Source organism: Rousettus aegyptiacus, unplaced genomic scaffold, assembly GCF_014176215.1.
Source record: "Rousettus aegyptiacus isolate mRouAeg1 unplaced genomic scaffold, mRouAeg1.p scaffold_m13_p_3, whole genome shotgun sequence".
In the NCBI taxonomy this organism is placed as follows: Eukaryota; Metazoa; Chordata; class Mammalia; order Chiroptera; family Pteropodidae; genus Rousettus; species Rousettus aegyptiacus.
The window spans coordinates 3,445,300-3,464,879 of NW_023416306.1; the positions used below are offsets into that span (position 1 = coordinate 3,445,300).

The window sequence follows — 19,580 nt, forward strand, 5'->3', positions numbered from 1 at the left end:
TTTATAAAGAGAGCTATTATTACCAGTCGTATTACAGATGAGGAAACTGAGGCTCAGGGAGATTCAGTAATGTGTGTAAAGTTCACAGCTAGCAGTTTCCTGCTATCTCTACCTCTTTCCTTTTTTTTAAAAAAAGCTGTAAGTGGCAACACTTATAAAGGTGAGGTCCACGTCAGGATGTGAAAGCAACTATATAAACCCACGATAACAAAACACCTTTCTTTCCCATGGGACTATCAATTCATTTACGTAGCGTGTATGAGCTGTTCGTCTCAAGGAGAGCCACGTCAGGGCCCAGCTTTTGAGCAGAATTTGTCTTTGATGTTCTAGAACTAGAGGATTTGCATTGAGGTGGTGTGGGGGATAGGGTAGGGGGAGCGAGGTTGGAGAAGAGTTGGGGAAATATTAAGGAAGTGGGTTTGAGGTGAACTATACAATTTCAAAAATCTGGGTCAGCAAAGCTTGACAAATTGAAGATTTTTCTTACCACCTAGACTGTGTTTCCACTTTCCACGTTCCTTGCTGATGGCCATTTAAAACAACTTATTTTGACATCATTTCAGACTTAGAGTTGTAAGAATAGTACAAATACTTCCTGCATATCCTTCATCCAGATTCCGCAACTGTTACTATCTTACCACATTTGCTTTATCCTTTTCTCTCTAAATAAGCATTTCCATATTATTTTTTCATGCAAACATAATGTTCCTTTAACCCTTTAGACTATATTTCTCCTAAACGAGGAGATCCTCTTCCATAACCCAATACAATGATCAAAATCGTGAAATCATCACTGATAAAATACTATTAACTCATCTATAGCCGTATTCGGATTGCAGCAATTGTCTCAATCATGCCAACGAAAGAGAATCCCAGGTCATGTGTGCATTTAGTTGTCATGTTTCTTTGGTCCCTTTTAATTTGGAACCGTTCCTCAGTGCTTCTCTGTCTTTCGCGACGCAGATGTTTTGTGAAAAAGTACAGGTCAGTTATTTATCGAGCGCTTTCAGTTTGAGTTGGCCTGATGTCCTGATCAGATTCAGGCTTTGCATTTTTTTGGCAGGAATATCACAGAAATCATGTCACTCTCTCCTCAGTGCATCATTTCAGGAGGCGGGCTTTGTCCTACGCTGGTGATGTTGACCTTGGCAACACGTATAAAGGTGAGAGCCTGCCAGGGTGGTGTCTGCCAGGTTTCTCCACATGAAGTAACTAGTCCCTCCCCCCTTTTACATTACTGAATTTAAAAAAATATGCTAAAATATACACAACACATAATTTATCATTTTAACCATTTTTAAGCGTCCAGTTCTGGAGCATCAAGTGCATCCACATTATTGTGTGACCATCTCCGCCATCTACAGAACATTTTCATCTTCCCCAACTGAAACTCTGGACGCAATAAATACTAACTCCTCATTCTCCTCTTCCCTTAGACTCTGGTAACCACCATTCTACTTCCTGTTTCTATGAATTTGATTACTTTAGATAGCTCATGTAAGTAGAGTCATACAGTATTTGTCCTTCTGTTTCTGGCATATTTCACTAAGCATAATGTCTTCGAGGTTCATTGGTGTTGTTGTGCGCATGTGTCAGAATTTCCTTCCTTTTCAAGGCCTAGATATTCCATTGTATGTATACATACATTGCATGTTACTTGCTGGACATTGGGTTGCCTTTTCCTTTTGTGAATAATGCTGCTATGAGCACGGGTGTGCAAATATCTGCTCTAGTTCTTGCTTTCCTTTCTCTTGGATATATACCCAGAAGTGAAATTACTGGGTCATCATCTTCCCTTTATTGTTTCTCGTGGAATAATACTTTGTGTCTATGTAAATATCCTGTTACTGCTCACATTTTCACCCACTAGTTTTAGCATCCCTTGATCCTATCTGAAACAGTTATTATTCTAATGTTGCCAAATGGTAATTTTCTTTCCATCAGTCCTTCCGCATTTACTAGTTGGCCTTCTCCTGTAAGGAAGGAATTTTCCTTATCTCCCACTTATTCACTAACATGGACTCATTTTATTTAATGGGTTATCGTTCTTTTCTCCATGGACACCTCACCGCTCTGAGCAATTCTTTTCTGTATAACTCCCAAGAGCGCGTTTAGGGAGACGCGGGAATTTTCTGTATTCCCTTGTCACCGATAAAAAAGCCCAGCGTGCAGCCGGACCTCCCTTAATGGAAAGGATCACTTTCCTGCCCACGCCTCCGTTCAGTTAAAGCACGGAAAGCCTCTTGCGATAGCGCCGCACAAACCACCTGGGCAGCTCCGCCCCAGGAAAACTACATTTCCCATAGGCCTCTGGGGGTTGCGTCATCAACGAGCGCGGCTTTTTGCTTGGGAAGCCGGCTTTGGAGAGCCGGCCGCGGCGGCGAAAACATGGCGGACGTGCTCAGTGTCGGAGTGAACCTGGAGGCCTTCGCCCACGCTATTAGTGCCATCCAGGCGCTGCGCTCCAGCGTGAGCAGGGTGTTCGACTGCCTGAAGGATGGCATGCAGAACAAGGAGACGCTGGAGGGCCGGGAGAAGGCCTTCATCGCTCACTTCCAGGACAACTTGCATTCGGTCAACCGGGACCTCAAGTAGGTACCGGCCGAAGGGGTCGGGGTCGGCCTGGCTCCCACCCTGTGCCGACCCCGCGCGAGTCTGTCCACTCGGGCGTGGCCATCCCTTTCCATTGCTCCCTTGTTCTCTTTCTGTCCTCTCCAAGCCTCTGCCTGTCCCTCTGGCACACCTCATCCCCCACCTGCGCGCGCCCATCAACCTTCTCTTGGCCTCTCAGTCCTGGCTGTCTCCTGCCGCCTAGGACCCCTTCCGTGGTCGCTCTGATTCTTCGCGAGGAGACGTGCTCTTTCTGTGAACTTCCACTGCTCATGTTAATTTGGCAGCTTTCTCACCTGTAGGCCATCTGTGCCCCACCATATCTCATCAAACTGCACTGATAGTGCCAAACAGGACCCTGCCCCAAACCCAAGTGCACCCGGTCCGATTAGCCGTAATTCCTCGCCCCTGAACTTGGAATTTGTCAAGTTCAACCCTACCCCATCCCAAGCACGACACAACGCCTTGATCTTCCTTTCCCTCTTCCTCGTCCAAAGCCATCTGCTCAGGACTGTCACTCCCACTCTTCACTGCGCCTTCCTCAAGAGAGAACTAATCTCAGGCCAGAAAGCTTAATCATTTATGCCTCTCCCTCAGTATTTGTGGTCCTTTGGGGTTAAGGATTGCACATTTCTTTCTCGCTTGCAGGTTACTTTCTTTACTTCTATGTTACAAGTGGTGTAAGAATTAAATGGGAGGATGTGTGTAAAAGGCACATAGTAGTCACTCTTTAATTGGTTATGTTCTCAACTTGTCTCCTCTTCCTTAAGAGAGTCTGTCCTTTCTAGGGAGGTTAGAATTTCAGTTTTGCCTTTTATTTCTCAGAACTGACCTTAGCAGGAAAAGGCATTTGGTGAGTTAGCTATCCTATGAATTCTGGAGTGGTTGGATTTTTTTTTTTTCCTCCTCAACTTGGTCTCCTTAGTAACCAGATGGAAGGAGGAGGTAGAATAGAGGAGGAGGTGGTGACCAGATGATGGGAGCCTTCCCCGCTCCCCTCAAGTAGTTGCCATTCCGTGGAAAGCCAAGAAACCACACACCCTTCCTCAACTCCTACATCCACGTGCTGTTCTCTGGCACAGTGCCAGCTAATACTTTCCCTGCTTTAGGGATGCGATGGTTGTCTTTCCTCTCCTCGTTTCCCTTCTGATTTGCTTCCCTTTGTCACATTCAGGTTGTTATAGCCCCTTGCCACTTAAGAAAGTTTCAGAATGTTTACATTACCCTTTGTCTTCTTAAATCTTTATATAGTATTGCCAAGAAGGCGGCTGAGGATGGCAAAGTGAATGTGGCATGAGGAGCTGTGCCTGGGGTCTTGTATTGGCAGATGGGGACTCGCCACGCACGACGTGCTCCTGCACCGTGCTTCTGCCGTTGGCTCGCTTTCCCCAGCGTATCTCGAGTTTTCCCACTAGACTGAAGTGTGTTTGTTCGACACAGTCCCCTCCATGGTGTCTTCCTATTGCATTTGTTTATTTTATGTCTTCTTTGTTTTGTTAAGTTTTACCATCTGTGAAGCACCGTGTACAAGCATATCTCTATATGAATGATAAATAATCATCATTTATTCAGGTACTTGCTGTTCTGCCAAATGTAATGATCTGTACGTGATTCCGAGAACTCTTGGTGAGAAGCAGCATTGTACCCTATTTCAAAATTCCAGGTGCTCTCCACGTCTCCTCTCTTGGCAGAGATAATGCAAGTTTTAAAATCCCAATTTGAGGAGTCTTATTGATTCTAGTGCCCTAAACTTTTTATTTTCTCCTCTGGAATGGCACCAGAGAACTTGGTTTTAAATAATATAAGCGCCCAATTAGAGATGTTCTTGGTTGTCACTTACCTTTTTCACCTTTCAAAAAAGTACTTCTCCCTATGGGTCTTCTGACGGACAGCTTGAAGAGCAGTCTTCGACCAACAGGGCTGGCTCAACACTGGAGTTTCAGCGAACTCAGGTTGATTTGCTCTATCTATTTACTTTTCAGTGAGCTCGAACGCCTGAGCAATTTGGTCGGCAAGCCATCTGAGAACCATCCTCTGCATAACAGCGGCCTGTTAAGCCTGGATCCTGTGCAGGACAAAACTCCTCTCTATAGTCAACTGCTTCAAGCGTATAAGTGGTCAAACAAGGTAAGGGTGACGTGTCAGAAGTGGCTCTGACTTAGGGAAAGGCACGTTTTCTTATACTGTGGGAATGCAGAAGGTGAGGGGGAATTATTGTTTTTTTGTTCCTCATTCAGCATGGGCTTCCAGAGTTGGAAGTTTCTGAATTTCCCTATGAGCTGTTGTGTAGTTCTTAAATTCTGGGGCTTATTCGTGATGCTCAGGTAGTTAAATTAAAAAAATCCAAGTCAAGCGTATTTAACCTGGAGTCTGGCCATAGGAAGCAGCTTTTATGAACCCCTTGCAATTATATGCAGAATGTGGTATGTGCATTTTTCTTATGGGGAAGACAGGAAGCTTCATCACATTCTCAGATAAGGCCATGACCCCCAGAAGGGTAAGGACTGGTGGAATAAAGCAGGGGTCTCCAGCCCCCGGGCTGTGGACTGGTACTGGTCTGTGGCCTGTTGGACACCGGGTCGCATGGCAGGAGGAGAGTGGCGGGTGAGTGGGCGAAGCTTCATCTGTATCTGCAGCTGCTCCTCAGCGCTGGCATCACTGCCTCAGCTCTACCTCAGACCATCAGGTGTTAGATTCTCATGGGAGCCCCGGTCCCTGGTGTCATAAAAGTTGGGGACCGCTGCTCTAAAGGTGCAGCCACTCACGTTGTTTGTGTTGCTTGTTCTGTCTTTTCCCTGGTCATCGATGGAGGAACCTCACGAGAGGACTGCTTGTTAGGTTACTCTTCAGTTACTTTAGACCCTGCCTGAGGGAGATTGTTCTAAACGTGCTCCATAGAATTTGCTATTCATAGTTCCTGCGGCACAGACCCTAGGACAGCTATAAAAGGAGGACTAAAGCGTAGTCTAAAAATCACAGGACTAGAACTAGGCTCATAAGCCTGGAAACAGTTAGTTTATTGACAGGCTTCTTTTGCTTGGGAGCTGTGGGCTGTGTATTTTTCTTTTCCCTGCTGATAGAGAACTGGAACGTGTCCGTGGACTGATTTTGGAAGCGTTCCTCATTGGTCCGTGCTGCCGCTGGGGGCAGTTGTTCTCACTGCTGCTGGTCGGGACTGCCCTGCCCCCTCCAGCTATCCGCTGCTTTCCCTCCTTTCTGTGGTCCTTTCACCCTCTGGTCTTCAGAGACAGGTGAGCCTTGACAGTGTTTCAGGTGTGCAGAACTGTTTCTTTGAATTTCTCTATGGGGGCTACTTAGTATTCTTAGGTTTGGGGTGGAATGCTGGAAGCTGAATCTGAGGGATTCGGGGAGAAGTGGTTGATCATGAAGAGCTAAAGAAGGAACTTGAGCCTCAGATGTATGCATTTAGCCTTTAAGGCTTGTCCCCAAACTCTGGGCTGCCGGTGACAAAAACAATTTGGCCTTGAGGATCAGGGTGCCCAGGTAGTGTGGGGATCTTGCCCTCTCTAAGCCTGCACTCCTGTGTTGGCCTGATGCTCTCCAGGTGGTAGAAAAGACAGCCTGGCAGTTGTAGGTGTGTGTGGTCCCTGTACCAGGTGATTTGCGGTATCTACATCAGACCCTGGAAAGGGATTCTGGCCCTGCTGGGTAAGTTGCCCCTGAGGCAGTTTATTAAGTCCAGGGGGTGAGATTCTCTGATTGGCCAATACGGATCACCTGCAGCACAGGAAGTAGGGCTCCTTGGAGTTGGAGAGAGGCAGTTCCCACAAGATGGGGATGCAGGGCAGACAAAAAATGATGTATATCTGTCGCAGTTGCCAAGGCCAGACACGAGACGGTCCCAGACAACACAGACAACACCGCCCTCTCAGGCTGTCCCGTTTGTGGGCCCGTGTTTTCCCAGCGGTGCTGTCGGTCATCTTGACGTGAGCCTGCCTGGTGCTCAGGTGGGAGCTGGGCAGTAGGTGCACAGTGCGATTCATTTCTCCTAGGCAAGACTCTAGTCTTGCTTGTCGGTGTTTGGACACGGAAGCTGCATTGATGTGTCACGTGGATACATTTGTTCTAGAAGAGGCTAGAGCAACGGGCGCTTTTCAGCATTGGGAAGATTTGGGCTGATCTCAGAACTATGTGTGAAGGGGACTCCGGGTAGGTGACTGGTTTTAAATCAAAGCAGTGATACTTAGCTTTGGAGCAAAGGCAGTTTAATTGCTGGATTTAATAGCTGGAGTATTAAAACAGAAGTTCCTGCCCCTGACCCCACCCTTGCCCCAGGTGGAAAAGGGGCCTAATTAAGGGAATTAAGTATACAGAACTTGTCCTGGTGATGCTGCAGGGTAAAAATAGATGTAGAAATGTTATCAGATTGTAAATCCCGTATGAGCAGTGTGAGAGCTGTCAGGGTTTCAGTCATGTCCGGTAGAGTGACTCTGTAAAGTAACTGCTCTTTCGCCAGCTCCCTAGTGCCCCAGCAGAGAGGGGATCTGGGGCTGCTTGTGACTTTGATTAGTAGAAACGAAGAGAGTGGTGAAGAGCGCTTTAGTTCAACCTCCTACTTTACAGCTGCGCAAACCCAGGCTCAGTGGACTGACCTGCTCGTGGCTCTATAGCTAGGCTGACTTAAGTAAGTGTTCTTTCCTCTAAAATTTGATGTTTTATCTAGGTGGCTTCAGGTTTTTGACTATAGAAATCATTCTCCCCTCCTTCAACTTATGTGCTGGAGACAGTCCACGTGTTATATTCTATTCATGGATCTCCGTACACATTTTACTGATTTTTAATGGTTTATGGTAGGACGGAGGTGGCAAACGCATGGTGCAGGGGTCCTGAAACTGTCACTTCTGCTGGGGCAGACATCGCTACTCAGCTGCTGCACGCCTTCCTGTGGAGGCTGCGGTGGGCTCCCTGCTCTGCTCCGGGGCTGCGCAGGCCCTGCCCGCCCCTCACAGGTGGGCTCTGGGGAAGCCGAGTTTTCTCATTTCTGCTAGGGTAGATAATGTCCTATTTGACTGTGACTTATTTAATATCTTACCTGACTCTAGAAAGGATTTAAGGTAGACTATGAGAGTAATACCCTGAAAGGAAAGAGGAAAACAAGGGTAAGGATGTCTTACGTACCTTTCTTAAAAAACTCAATAAATAACCCCAAGAAATGAGCCAGTATTCTAATTTCCAGCTGGGGATTTGGAAGCAGCAAACAATTATATGTGTTTATCTTGCCTTTCTACAAATGAAAGGAGCTTTTTCATTGCTAGGGCTTTCCTCATGCATCATTTTACCCTCAAAGAGTTCAGACCAGCAAGCGCATTAATATGTTAAGTGACGTTTGGGATAACTTGCCAGTGTCAGCTTTGCGCACTATTGGCTAAGAATTGGAGGAAGTATGGAAAAAGCTTTGATAACCACCCATTATGCGATGAACTTTCTGTTTTATGTGCTATTGGCCATAGAAAAATCTCGTTCATGCCTAATGACTCATTATTTTCTTTAGGAGATTTTGTAATTTTTGTAAAGTCAGTTGGAATATTAATTATATGGTAGTTGGCATAATTGTTAGGATAACACATTTAAAAATTAATCTAATGAAATGTCAAGTTGCTGTGAGCAGCACTTTTCCCGTGCTGAATTGGGAGAAGAATTTAGCTTTTAACTCTTGTGCACCTCTCGGTAATTGTTCTGTAGAGGGATGACACGCTTTCTTGATGAGGGCACAAAATAATTGGCATCGACTCTGTTCTCGCCGTCAGATAGCCAGTGCACACTGTATGTTGCTTATTATGTTCAGACATGCTGAGAGTTAGACAGAACTATTCTGCAGGCCCCTTTCTGAAGGTTTCCAGCGTCTCGTTACCAGGCTTTTCTTTTCGGCTTCGACTCTCTTCATTTGTGTGTGGCAGAAGTCTACTCGTTTCTTTGCCTGAAAAGCGGACTAAGACCCGGCCTTTCCTGGGTGGTGTCTGAAGCAGCAAAGACCCCAGCAGCCCCTTTCTCCTGGGGCTGGGAAGTGGGTCCAGAGGAAGCCGCCGCCTCCGGGTATTTGTTTTTACGTGCTTAATTACATTTTCATTAGAGAAAGAGCACCTTTCTATTCCGGGAATATTCATTGGGGAAACCCGAAGGCATTTCCTCCATTCTGCCCTCCTGAACTGTTCTGTTTGCAATCCGTTACTGTAACAGTCATCTCTCAAGTCCGTCCTGGAAGCTGCTCTTTGTGTTTCTGCTACCAGGGGTGGGATTGTTTAAATCACAACCCTGAGGCCCCCCCCCCTTTTAAGGACCCTGTCTGCTTTTAAGCACCTGAGCAGAAATCCTTTGCCTTGTTCCCTGCTGGGAGTCCCCAGCACCTAGCAGGGCGCCTGGCATACCATAAGCTTTCGGTTAAAATGCCTTGAATGAAGGAAAGGATAAATAAAAGCTTTTGCTGTTGAATTTTTAATTTACAGCCCTTCTGCGGTTTGCTTGCTTGGGTGTTTGATGGAGTACGTGCGGGCATTTCCGTTTCTGGCCATTGCTGAGGAACCTCGTTGTGCCCCTCGTGGAGGAGGTTCTGAGGTCCCAAGCTGGAGGCCGGGGCTGGGATCCAGAGAGGGTTTGCAAGGGCAGGGCGAGGTCACTTGGTGAAGCGATGATATTCTGTCTCTTTGAGGACTGAGGTTAGCAGTTTTATCTAAGTCGTTTGTCACCTGGTGCTCCCTGTCTAAGGGAGGCAGGTGACAGCCAGGGCTTAGGAGGGGAGGGGACTGGTAGAAGTCTTCTGGAGTCGACTGAGTCAGGCTAATTCGAGCAGCTGCACCTGATGTCAGGTGTTCTGTGGCAGCTGTCGTTTTGGCAGTGACGTGCAAACTGCCTGGGAGAGGGAGAGTCTGCTCCACCCGCCTCTTAGCCGGGCTGGGTCCTGGCTCCTCTCTGGTCCGTGTTCAGGGAGTACAGATTCATTCAGAACACAGCGAGGAAGGGAAAATCACCGAAATGCCTAATTGTCGTGACTGAGGGTCGGGCTCTGTTCTGGACTGTCCTTCTTAGCAGCGGGACCAGGTGCCACGCTCTGAGCTGTTCTTCACCTCAATCGAACCTTCACGGTAGCTCGTCACTTGCTCTTGCTACAGGAGTGGGCTCGACTGCAGTAGAGACTGCGCTGCTTATTAGCCTTGAGCCCTGCAGCCTTTCCTTCTCCCCATCCTCAAACTCTGATGCCATGGGCCTCAGGGAGCCATTAGGAAAGGAACGAAGAGTAACAGCCAAACAGAATGAAACAATGAAACAGAACCAACCTCCTGGGTTTCTAGATAATGTTGGATTCCGAAGTAAGGAAGTTAAGCCTGAAATGTCAAGGCTTAAGTGTAAGTCACCAAGTCAGGCTGTCCAAGTTCCGATCCAGCTCTGCACGTACTCTCTACCTCGAGCATCGGTTTCCTCATCTGTAAAGTGGGGATAATATGAGTATTTCTGTCATAGTGTTGTGGTGAAGATTAAGTGAAATAATGCATGTAAAATGCCTTAGGATAACTCGCATATATTGCGACATAACTGGTGGTTGAAGCGACAAGGCACAGTGTTCGTGGAGTGGCAGCGTGGCTCTGGTGAAGACCACAGCCTCCGGAGCGGGACCACTTTGGTTCACATTGCAGCCCTGCCACCCAGCAGCTCTGAGGCTGGCCTCTGTGCCCCAGTTTTATACTCTCTACAATAGAGGGACATTTGTACCACCTTGGAAAGCTGTCACGAGACTAAACGAGATCACGCAAGCGCGGCGGCACCTGGCACGGCGAACACTCACGGGGCGGCATTTCTGTCTTCACCCCGAGGACAGGCCCCGAGGCCGCGCGGCTGCCTAAGCGGCTGCCTAATGGCCGTTTCTGCCTCCCGCCCCACCTCCCACCCTTGACTTTAATATCTTCCCCTGAAATCCTGCAAATTAGAAATTCCTTTCCGTAACAGCACCGTTTTCCTGGGGGAGCCCGAGCGCGGACGTCTGCAGTTCCCACGTTCACAGGCTGTTGACAGCGCCAGGCGGGGGGCTCCTTCCCCAGAAACGGGGGGCAAGGGCGAGGGCGCGGGCATTCGGTCTGGGGCCCCGGGGTGGGCAGGCCTGGGCAGGCCTGGGCGGAAGGTGGGAATTGCCTGATGGTAAAGGCAGGGCGAGAAGCCCCCAGGGGGCTGTGGAGAGCAGGGAGAGCTGGGAGTCCAGACGTTGCAAGTGGGTCCTCTTCCCCGGTGGGAACGCATCGTGGGCGAATCCGAGGCTTCTGGCGGTGTTTCTTTAGGAAGATGTTTGCACAGGAAGCTGCTTAGTGAATCGGGTGCTTGTCACCAGCAGGGCTGTGGGGTCGACTACAGCTTTGGGTCCCCGGGCCCTCCGCCAGCTCTGTGATGTGGGGCAGGTCACATTCGCTGCCTGTCTCAGCCCTCTCGTCAGTCAGGGGTGGGTGGCAGCAGCTTCCGCCTGTCAGGCTGGGAGGACCGGTGAGTCGACCGTGCCCGAGGCTCCCGGGACCGTGCCCAGCGTGTAGCGAGCGCGCAGTTCTGACTGCGTGCAGGGAAGCAGTCTTCTGCCACTTCTGTTGGTGCCGCTGCAGGCAGGCAGCATGTAGTGGGGACACCGGGCAGGGTTTCGCGGCCATAACTCAGCTGTGGCCGTCTGCTGTGTGGCGCGCTGTGTGACCTTATACCTGTGGCTCTGCTCCTCTGGGTTCCGGCTCCTCGTCAGTAGGATGCGGGTTGGACCGGATGACCGCTCACGCCCCTTGCACCCCTGCCTGGCGAGGCGAGTGGAGTTACTCGTGCGTTTCTGTGGTCGTGGAAGTGCAAGCCCGGCCTGGGCAGCGGAGGGGAGCGATTCTCACGCGGTGCTGAGTGCGGTGCTGTGGCTGCTGCGAGTGTCTCGGGCACAGGAAGGTGCAGCTGCCGCGGACCCCTTTCCCGGACAGCCGCCCGTCAGAGGCTCTGGGCGGCGGGGGCCTCGTGCGAGACACCGGGCGCAGACACCGGGGACCGCTGGTGTGGCACCCGGTTCCACGGGCGCTCCCTCCCGAGGCTCCGGCCTAGTTCCCTGTCTCCACGCTCCACTTGCTAGTTGCAGTTTCTGAAAACTGCCCCTTTGTTGTTGCCTGGCATCCAGTTTGTGACTGTGTCGTTCGTTTTCTCTAAAAGAGAAGGAACTTTCGGAGTAGCCCTGGGGAGGCTGCGGAGGCTGCTGGCGGTGGGTCACGCCTGCGCCCCGGCACACGCGGCCCGTTGGGGACTGACCCACCCCCTCTTGCCGTCCTGCACTGGCCTTTCCTGGGCCGATGAGGGACCTGGAAGGGGCGCGTTCTTCTCTCTCCCAGGAACGTTGAGAAGACAGGAACGTGGCCCACGTTCCTCGGTGGGGAGCTGCACAGTGGTGGGGGAGGAGGCGTGTCACTGCAGGCACGGGACGAGCCTGTCGCCAGGCCCCCGCTTTCTTGTCTTCTCTGCGTGGCGCGTGTGACCCAGGGAAGAGTCGCTAGCTTGTCATTGCTTCTCTCCCGTTGCACAAGGCTTCTCTGGGTCGTCTGTCTCTTCTCAGCACCTGCGAGCCACGCACGAATGACACCTGTCGCCAGCCCAGGTCTCTTCCCCGAGATCCAGACCCGAGTACCAAAGTGGCTGCGGGGCATCCGCGCTCGGAGGCGCAGGCCTCTGGGAGCGCGCCCGGGCCTGAGGCCCTGCCCCACCGCCCGCGCCTCGTGCTGGGGCGCCGTGTGCAGCCAGGCACGCAGGCCCTGTCACCTGCCGAGGGCCGTTGGTCCCAGCTCTTCACAACCTCTCTCTCCCCTTCTCTCCCAACCGCTGCTGCCTGAGCCCAGGCCCCTGCTGCTGCCTGAGCCCAGGCCCCCGCTGCGGGGGGGGGGGGGACGCTCAGCCTCCCCACTGGTTTCCCCCACTCGCGGCTCTCCAGGGGCCTCCGCACCGTCGGCAGCTCATGGACGCCCCTCAGTGGTTCCCCCATCTTCCCCAGGACTCGTCCCGGCTCCCCAGCCGGCATTCAGAGGGCTTCTCGTCCTTGTGCACAGGGCCGAGGCTGGAAAAAGACGGACCCGGGCCAGAGTCCCGGACCTCGGTTTCCTCATCTGTGGAGTGGCACGGGCAGGCCTGCCTCGGGGCTCGGGGGCGCCGCACGAGCGCGACCCGGAGTGTTCGGCGTCGAGCCTGGCGGCTTACCGGCATCTTAGTCGTTTAGGCCCCAGCTTGCGTGTCACTGCCTCGGGGAAGCCTTCCGGGGACCCGCATCGCGTCCCCTGTCTACACCCGTCATTGCTGCTCCCCACCCTGCCTGTTCGCCACCCTCACAAGATTAAGCCTCATCTTGCGTTAGGACTTAGACACCTGACACCTCTGAGCCTTGGTCTTCTGGGCTGTGAAGTGGGCGCAGAACCGAGGTCTGGGGCTGGCCTGGGAGTCTCGTGAGAAAATACACGTGGCGTTGGGGGTAGGATGCATGGTGGGAGTTCACAAATGGTAGTTATTTCTAAGTGTGTCAGAAAACGGTATTTGGGGGTAAATCGAAGCCTCAACATCTCTTCCTCTTTCCCTTGTAGAGTATTCGCGTTTCCGCCCTGTAGAACCTGCTGCTGTTTGTTTCGCCTCGTGCTTCGCGCTTTGGGCGCTTTGGGCGCTTTGGGCGCTTTGGGCGCTTTGGGCGGCTGCTGCTGTTACTGGGTGCAAGCGAGCTGAGAGGGGGGAGGGAGGGAGGGAGGCGAGCGCCTGGCGGCTTCGTGCTGCATTGCCTGCCGCCCCACCCTCACGTTGGGGGCCCCCTCGGCTGGCTCAGGAGTTCCCTGTGTGTGTGTGTGGGGGAGGGGGCTACGTCTGTGTGGCCCCAGCTTGCACCCTGTCCCCTGGCTTCTGGAGCCGTGTGCACTCCCTCCCGTTGCCTTGTCTGGGCGTTCTCTCGCTGCAGTCACTTATTTTGGGGAGGCTCCAGGTCACTGCAGCCACTTGGGCTTGGCGAGCTGGCTGCAGGGGCTGGCCTCTGGGCCGGGGCCTCGGCTCAGCCTTCTGCGTCTTCTTGCTGACTTGTCAAAGTGACTGGAATGCCCCAAGACCCTCACTTCCTCCTGGGGGACACCTTACTCATCTAGTAGGTTCTGGCAAGTCAGTAACTCTTGTCTTCCCCGCTTTGGTGCCCCGTCAGGCTTCCCTCGAGCCCCGGAACTGGAGGCTCTTCCTGAAATCTCTAGCTTCACTCGTGGCTGCTCCGCCAGACACACCCGGGTCTGCCCTCAGGAGCCCAGAGCGGGTGACGGGGCCTGCTGCTCGCCACCCGCTGTCTGGAGCGCCCTGTGCCTTTCCGAGGCTTGCTCTCCTGCGTCCTCCTGCAGGCTCACGAGAGTGTTGCTTTAGAGAAGCCTCCAGGACGACCAGGCAGTCGCCATTGTCTCTCTTGGCGGCTGCGCTGATCATACAGTGCTGTGGCTGCTGGCGGTCCCGGTCTGTCCCGTGTTCTCGAGGCCTGGGCCTGTGGCATCATCTCCGAACACGTCGCATTCAGTACACAGTAGGCACTCAGTGGCTGAGGTTCCTCCGGCCCCTGCCATACATCCATAAACTCTGGGCACTGTACTGACTTTGACGAAGTGTGAGATCGCAGGGGGACCTCAGGAATCAGGTAGGTCATTGCCCCTCAGTTTATAGAGAGGGTGACTTGTCCGAGTCACTCTTTAGCTGAGACTTGCAGTATTTGGCCGCTTGGAAAAGGAGTATCAGCTGGATGTCCGGAAGAGCAGAGAGGTTTTTCTTGCCGTTGCGGCCTGCTGAGATACGGCCTTTCACCTGCGGTTTCGCGGCTGCCGATCCTGTCGGTGAAGCAGGAGCAGTGGGCAGGTCACGTGAGCATCAGAGGGCCCAGTGGGGATGGGTGTGCTCCACTGACAGCTGCAGTCCGCGCACAGGGCAGGGCTGCGGCTCGGGGCACTACCTTGACCTGCATGAGCAAAGCAGTCCAGGCCCTTCAGTCTCTGAGAGGCAGACACCCTCATCTGCTCTGGTCATGATAAGTTGGGATTGTAGCAGCTAACTGGCATCTTTGCTGGGCATGTCATGAAAAGAAAGGGCCTGCCTTGGAGGCCCTAACTGTCATGGGCAGGGGCACCAAGGATGGCTGCGTGGGAGATAGGACCACTCCCTGCCTTTTTCCCCCTATTTAACAGGAATTGTACTGAGTCCTCCATTGGGTTCATGAGATGTCAGTTGTTTAGGTGTCTATGTGTTTTAGGGTTGGAAAGGTATACTGTATTATTGTTATTATTCTCAGTCAATAGGCCTCTCTGATTATTGATCACTTGCCAGGAGTTGTCACCGCTAAGCATTCTGGGCTCGGCTCTCTCCTGATGACTCTGCAGGGTAGAGTTTTGCAGGAGAGAGTCTAGTCTGCAGGCTCTGAGTGTGCGCTCGCATCCACATGCAGGAGAATGCTCGCGCTTGTGGTAAAATGCCCAGTCTTATTCGTTTCTAGACTATTTCTGAGTAGTGTCCTTTTTGCTAGGAAATATCTATCCATTCAGTATCCATTTATTGAGCACCTGCTCTGCTGCAGAGACTGTTCTAGAAACAGTGAATGAAACTGATCAATTCCCATCTTAGAACTGAGACTATATCCAGCTTTCTAACTTGATAAGGCGAGTTAAGCGCCAGAGCACCTGGTTTTAATACTGGCTCTACTGCTGGCCTTTATATGCCTCAGTTTACCAGTCTTTACTATCAGAAAGGGCATCAGTCACAGGGTGCCGGCTCCCTAATTGGCACATCTAACTTAGTAGAACAGTGTCTGAGCCCAAAGGAGATTCTCTCTGTGTCCTGATATCTTAAATATCATTCTGTTTTTATAGCTTGGTGCATTTTATTTCTGTCATATGCTTCATGGAAATGCAAATTTACTGCTAGTAATATACACTTTTCTGGTTTGTTTGCCCTTGGCATGTCACCAGTTTGCCCTGTCCTGCTGAGCCTAAACTAAGGCTGCGCTTGTTTTAAGGGGTTCTCATTGGTTTCAAGAGAACATTAAACGTCTTACGTTTGTGTCCAGAGGGAAAAGGCAGTCAGTCGTTCAGTCAGCTTCAGGATGCTGACTTCCCCGACACCTTCGTTCCCAGATCTGGCCCTGTTAGCCTGCGTCCGTCAGTACGAGAACTCTCCGTGGTTCTTGGTGACACAGGTTGGCGACTCTATCAAACAGTGCTACACATTTGTTACTCCTTGTCTTTACTACCAAGTCTGTTTAAATTTCGTTTAGTTACCTGGGGCCCTGGAGGATGGTTGTACCCATGGGTGAGATTATCCTTACGCACCAACTTCAGTACCTCCCCAGGGGCACACTGGGGCCCACAGGGTGCACGGTGCTCACTCTGGTTGCCTGGCTGCCCACCTGGCTGTCCATCCTATCATTTATCTCTCTCACCGTTTAAAATATCATCCTGTTTTTTTTTTTTTGCTAGCGTGGTTTAAAACCACGCTTCATAATTCAGTCTGTTTCCCAGAGTTGAATGCATTGATTCAGAATCCTACATCATCCCTGGGGGTCGTGATGAGAATTGGAATTACTCTGGGTTTCAAGACAGAATGAATTCTCGTCCTCTGCTTCTTGGTGAGCAGAAAATGACGAAGCAGTTGTTGAAGAGTTTTGTTCAGTGATCACATGGACGCGCATCTTCCTTCATAGATCGCTGCGAGCATTTCTCTCTGCTGTAGCTCCTCGCCAGGTTTCCCCCTGTTCACCTGCACAGTGTGTCTGCAGACACTTATTTTCCCGGTGGTGAGTGCACTGAGCTCGGGGCCTGCACATAGTAGGCGCTCGCTGGGTATTCGTTTTTCTTTCCTCTGCAGATTCCCATCTGCTCTGCCGCCACCCCCAAGCACTTAACTCCAGCCAGCGGAGACGAACCGGTTACCTTTTTGGTTTGGATAGCAAAAAACAGCTGGCTCTGAATGCCTTTCAGATGCTGAAAGATGCCAGGGAGAGTTATGGAGCCCAGCGCTCCCCTAGCCCTGCTTTTCCCACTGAGACAGAGGTCTGTGTTAATTTTAATTGCTCAGATGAGCTCTGACATTGAAATTTTAATGCGTTTTCACAGTGGCTCCGACAGTGTGACCACATCATCCTGCTGGCAGTGCACTGGAATCCTCGGCCAAAACACTGGACTGGGGACCTTGGCTTACAAAGCCGGGGCGTGGTACTCTCCCAGCAAGATGTCTTGTGGGGAATGCTGCTTTTCCTGTTGAGACGTCCTCCAAGTAGTAAAGTGAGCTGTCCTTCCTTCTAAGTCCCATTGTGATGGGCGTGTAGCGCTTTCGAGGAAGGTTTTCAGAGCTCCTGGTTAGCAGAGGATGCCTCCGGGGGAGTTGCCTTATGCTGATGAGTCACAAAATGGGATAGGCTCTTGAAAGGCTCTCGAAAGCCTCCAGTTTGCTTTTGCTCCTGAAGGAATGTTGTTGACAATATCTGCACCCTGGTGTGGTCTGGAGGGCAGGCCCCAGTGACTTCAACTCCCATCTTCTACTCCCAGGGCCAGCCTTGTGAGGGAGGTGACAAGTTGAGAGCTGATGTCCAGCAGAGAGCTGGGAACAAGGGCCCTGGAGTGGACGGAGGAAAATCCTGCCTCTGGGTGCCACTCTGCACGTCAGCCGCGCTGAGCCCCGGTGGCCGGCACGGTGGGCAAGTGTGGTCTCCACGGAGCCTGGCACTTCTGGGCTCAGTAGGTGGGTGCTGCCAGACGGACGAGCAGACCCTGCCACCCGGTCCAGGCCGTGCCCCCGCGTAGCCGGGGCACCTGCAGCGGTCCCCTCACCGGCCTCCCTGCCTCACCACCGCCTGTCTTTCTCCGCGCGGCTTCAGCGTGCCCTTTGAAAGTGCAAGTTCTATCACACAAGTCTCTGCTTAGAATGTGGTGATGACTCCTTGTGCTCGGGGTTCAGACTCCAGAACGTGGCCTGCGACGGTCCGCGTGTGACTGCCGCGGGGCCCTGGCACCCAGCCCGCTCGAAGCCCTGCCCCCCCCCCCCCCCCCCGCCGCCTCACGCCGATTCACGGGCCCACCCCTCCTTGTCGGGTTAATGCTGTCTCATTTATTTTTTTCACGTTGCGATCACATGCTCGGGAGAGTCTTTCTCTAACGCCCCAAGCCGGGGCGAGGTGCCCTTCTGAGTGCTGCCGCGGCCCCTACTGCCCCCGTCACGACGTTGGTCCCAGCAGCTGCCAAGTGCTGGTGCCGGGACCGGGGCACGGCCCGGGCCTGCTGCTCCCCGCGGCATTATTCCCCGCGTCCGGCCAGGCTCCCCGGAAGAAGGCAAACCAGCAGCTCTCGTCCAGGCGGATACGTAGTTTCATCTTCTTCCAAGTCACTGTTTCGTGCTAGTCAGACTTGTTTCTGAGGGGGGAGGCGGGGACGTAGGCAGGCCTCCAGGTCCCACTCTCCTTCCGGTTCGGGCGGAGACGACCCGGGCCTGAGCTCCCGGCGGCTGCCTCGTCTCTATTTGGTTTGTGTATCCCACTCACGGCTTCACTTGCTGAAGGGTAATGCATATTAAGTTTTTTTTTTTTTTTTTAAACTAGTTTGGGGAGACAAACAGAAGGCAAATTATCTCAATTATTTTGAAGCAGATATGAAAAGGGCAGAGAAAGGATGCGGCGAAAGTTCTAGAGGTCCCTTCTGCTCGCTTCAGCACTGCGTGGTCTTTGAGGCAGCGGAGTGGCCCAGTTCCCACCAGACCGCGTGCGGGGCGCTCGCCGCGTGTGTGGTACCGCGGCATGCGCCCTGGGGCCCAATCCCCTGGGCCCCCGGGACCTTGGGCAGCGCACCCTGCTTCCTGATCTGTAAAGCGAGGAGGTTCTTTGCAGCTCCCTCAGGGTCGTCGTGAAGGTCCGAAGCGAAGTCCACGTGAGGGTCTTAGAAGCATGGCTGGCACCCAGCCTCTGCCTTCTTTTACTGAAGCGGGAACTCAGATCCTGGAAAGTGAGGTGCCCTGCCTCAGTCACCGGGTCGTAAGTGGCCGAGAAGATTCTCAGGCCACCTGGCTCCAGCTGCGCGTGTTCTCGAGCCCGCCCTCGCTGTCTCCGCGCAGCACGGGCTGGGCAGCCGCCGTCTCTACGACGAAGGCGTTGTTACAAATGGCTCTTCTCTCAAGTCAGATCCCCAGGCGGAAGCTTCCAAAGGTTCACTCACTTTGTCACGAGACCCGCGTTCCTGAGCATGTCTATAAATCACGAAGAGACTCTCTTCTGCGAATCGTAATTCCCGCATTTACCTGTATTACGTTGATTTTTTTTGTTTTGTTTCGATGGTGATGTATTTAAATTTGAGTTGCGGAAGCATAACTTAGCTCCTCAAACCTCCAAGATCGTGGAGATCATGTCCCGTCTGCGTCATCTCAGTAAGACTCCTCCTCCCTCTGACTGACAGCGTCTGGCGGGGCCGGCGTGGGAGTCAGTTAAGCATTTGGTGGGGGGCAGCGGTTGAAGTGCGTCGCGTTCCGCGCCTGTCAGTCTTCCGCTCCCCCCCACCCTGACGGGCGCTCGCCTCTTCGTGGTGGATAAAACATGTATCATAGAAAGGAGCCTTCGCGAAAGGCCGGGGTTCTTATGTGCTTAGGCTCGCGTTGGGGCCCTGAGTACACACAGGCATGTTTCTCTAGGAGAACAGCCTTAGCTTCCACCAGTACTCTCTCAGGGGACTGTGGCCCCAACACATTTTAGAATCTTGCCATGGGGAAAGAAGTATTGTTTTTTTCTTAAAAAAAATTTTTATAAACAGAGCCTTTTATTAATAACATGTTTACACTCTTTTTACATAACAAATTTTGTAGGGATTTAGCATGTCATACTCAGTGAAAGTTTATAATGGAGTATTCAAGCTAACGCGATATAGCTTAAAAGTATGCCAAATCGGCCTTCGTTTGCAAATGAGCCACTGCCAGCCTAACAGGCAGAACCCCAC

The 19,580-nt window shown here is 52.1% G+C and overlaps 1 protein-coding gene across 2 annotated transcripts in view; it reads left to right on the forward strand.

Annotated features, from left to right (window-relative positions):
• The first annotated feature begins 2,365 nt into the window (after positions 1-2,365).
• MED27 (mediator complex subunit 27) overlaps positions 2,366-19,580 on the forward strand; it is a 167,070-nt gene continuing 149,855 nt past the window's right edge. The window contains exons 1-2 of one of the 2 annotated variants that reach the window (XM_016133875.2): positions 2,366-2,591; positions 4,593-4,737. In XM_016133875.2, the coding sequence (XP_015989361.2) occupies positions 2,389-2,591; positions 4,593-4,737 (348 nt within the window). In that variant the 5' untranslated portion in view covers positions 2,366-2,388. The remainder of the gene's footprint in view (positions 2,592-4,592; positions 4,738-19,580) is intronic. The other variant, XM_016133877.2, reaches the window with a different exon arrangement.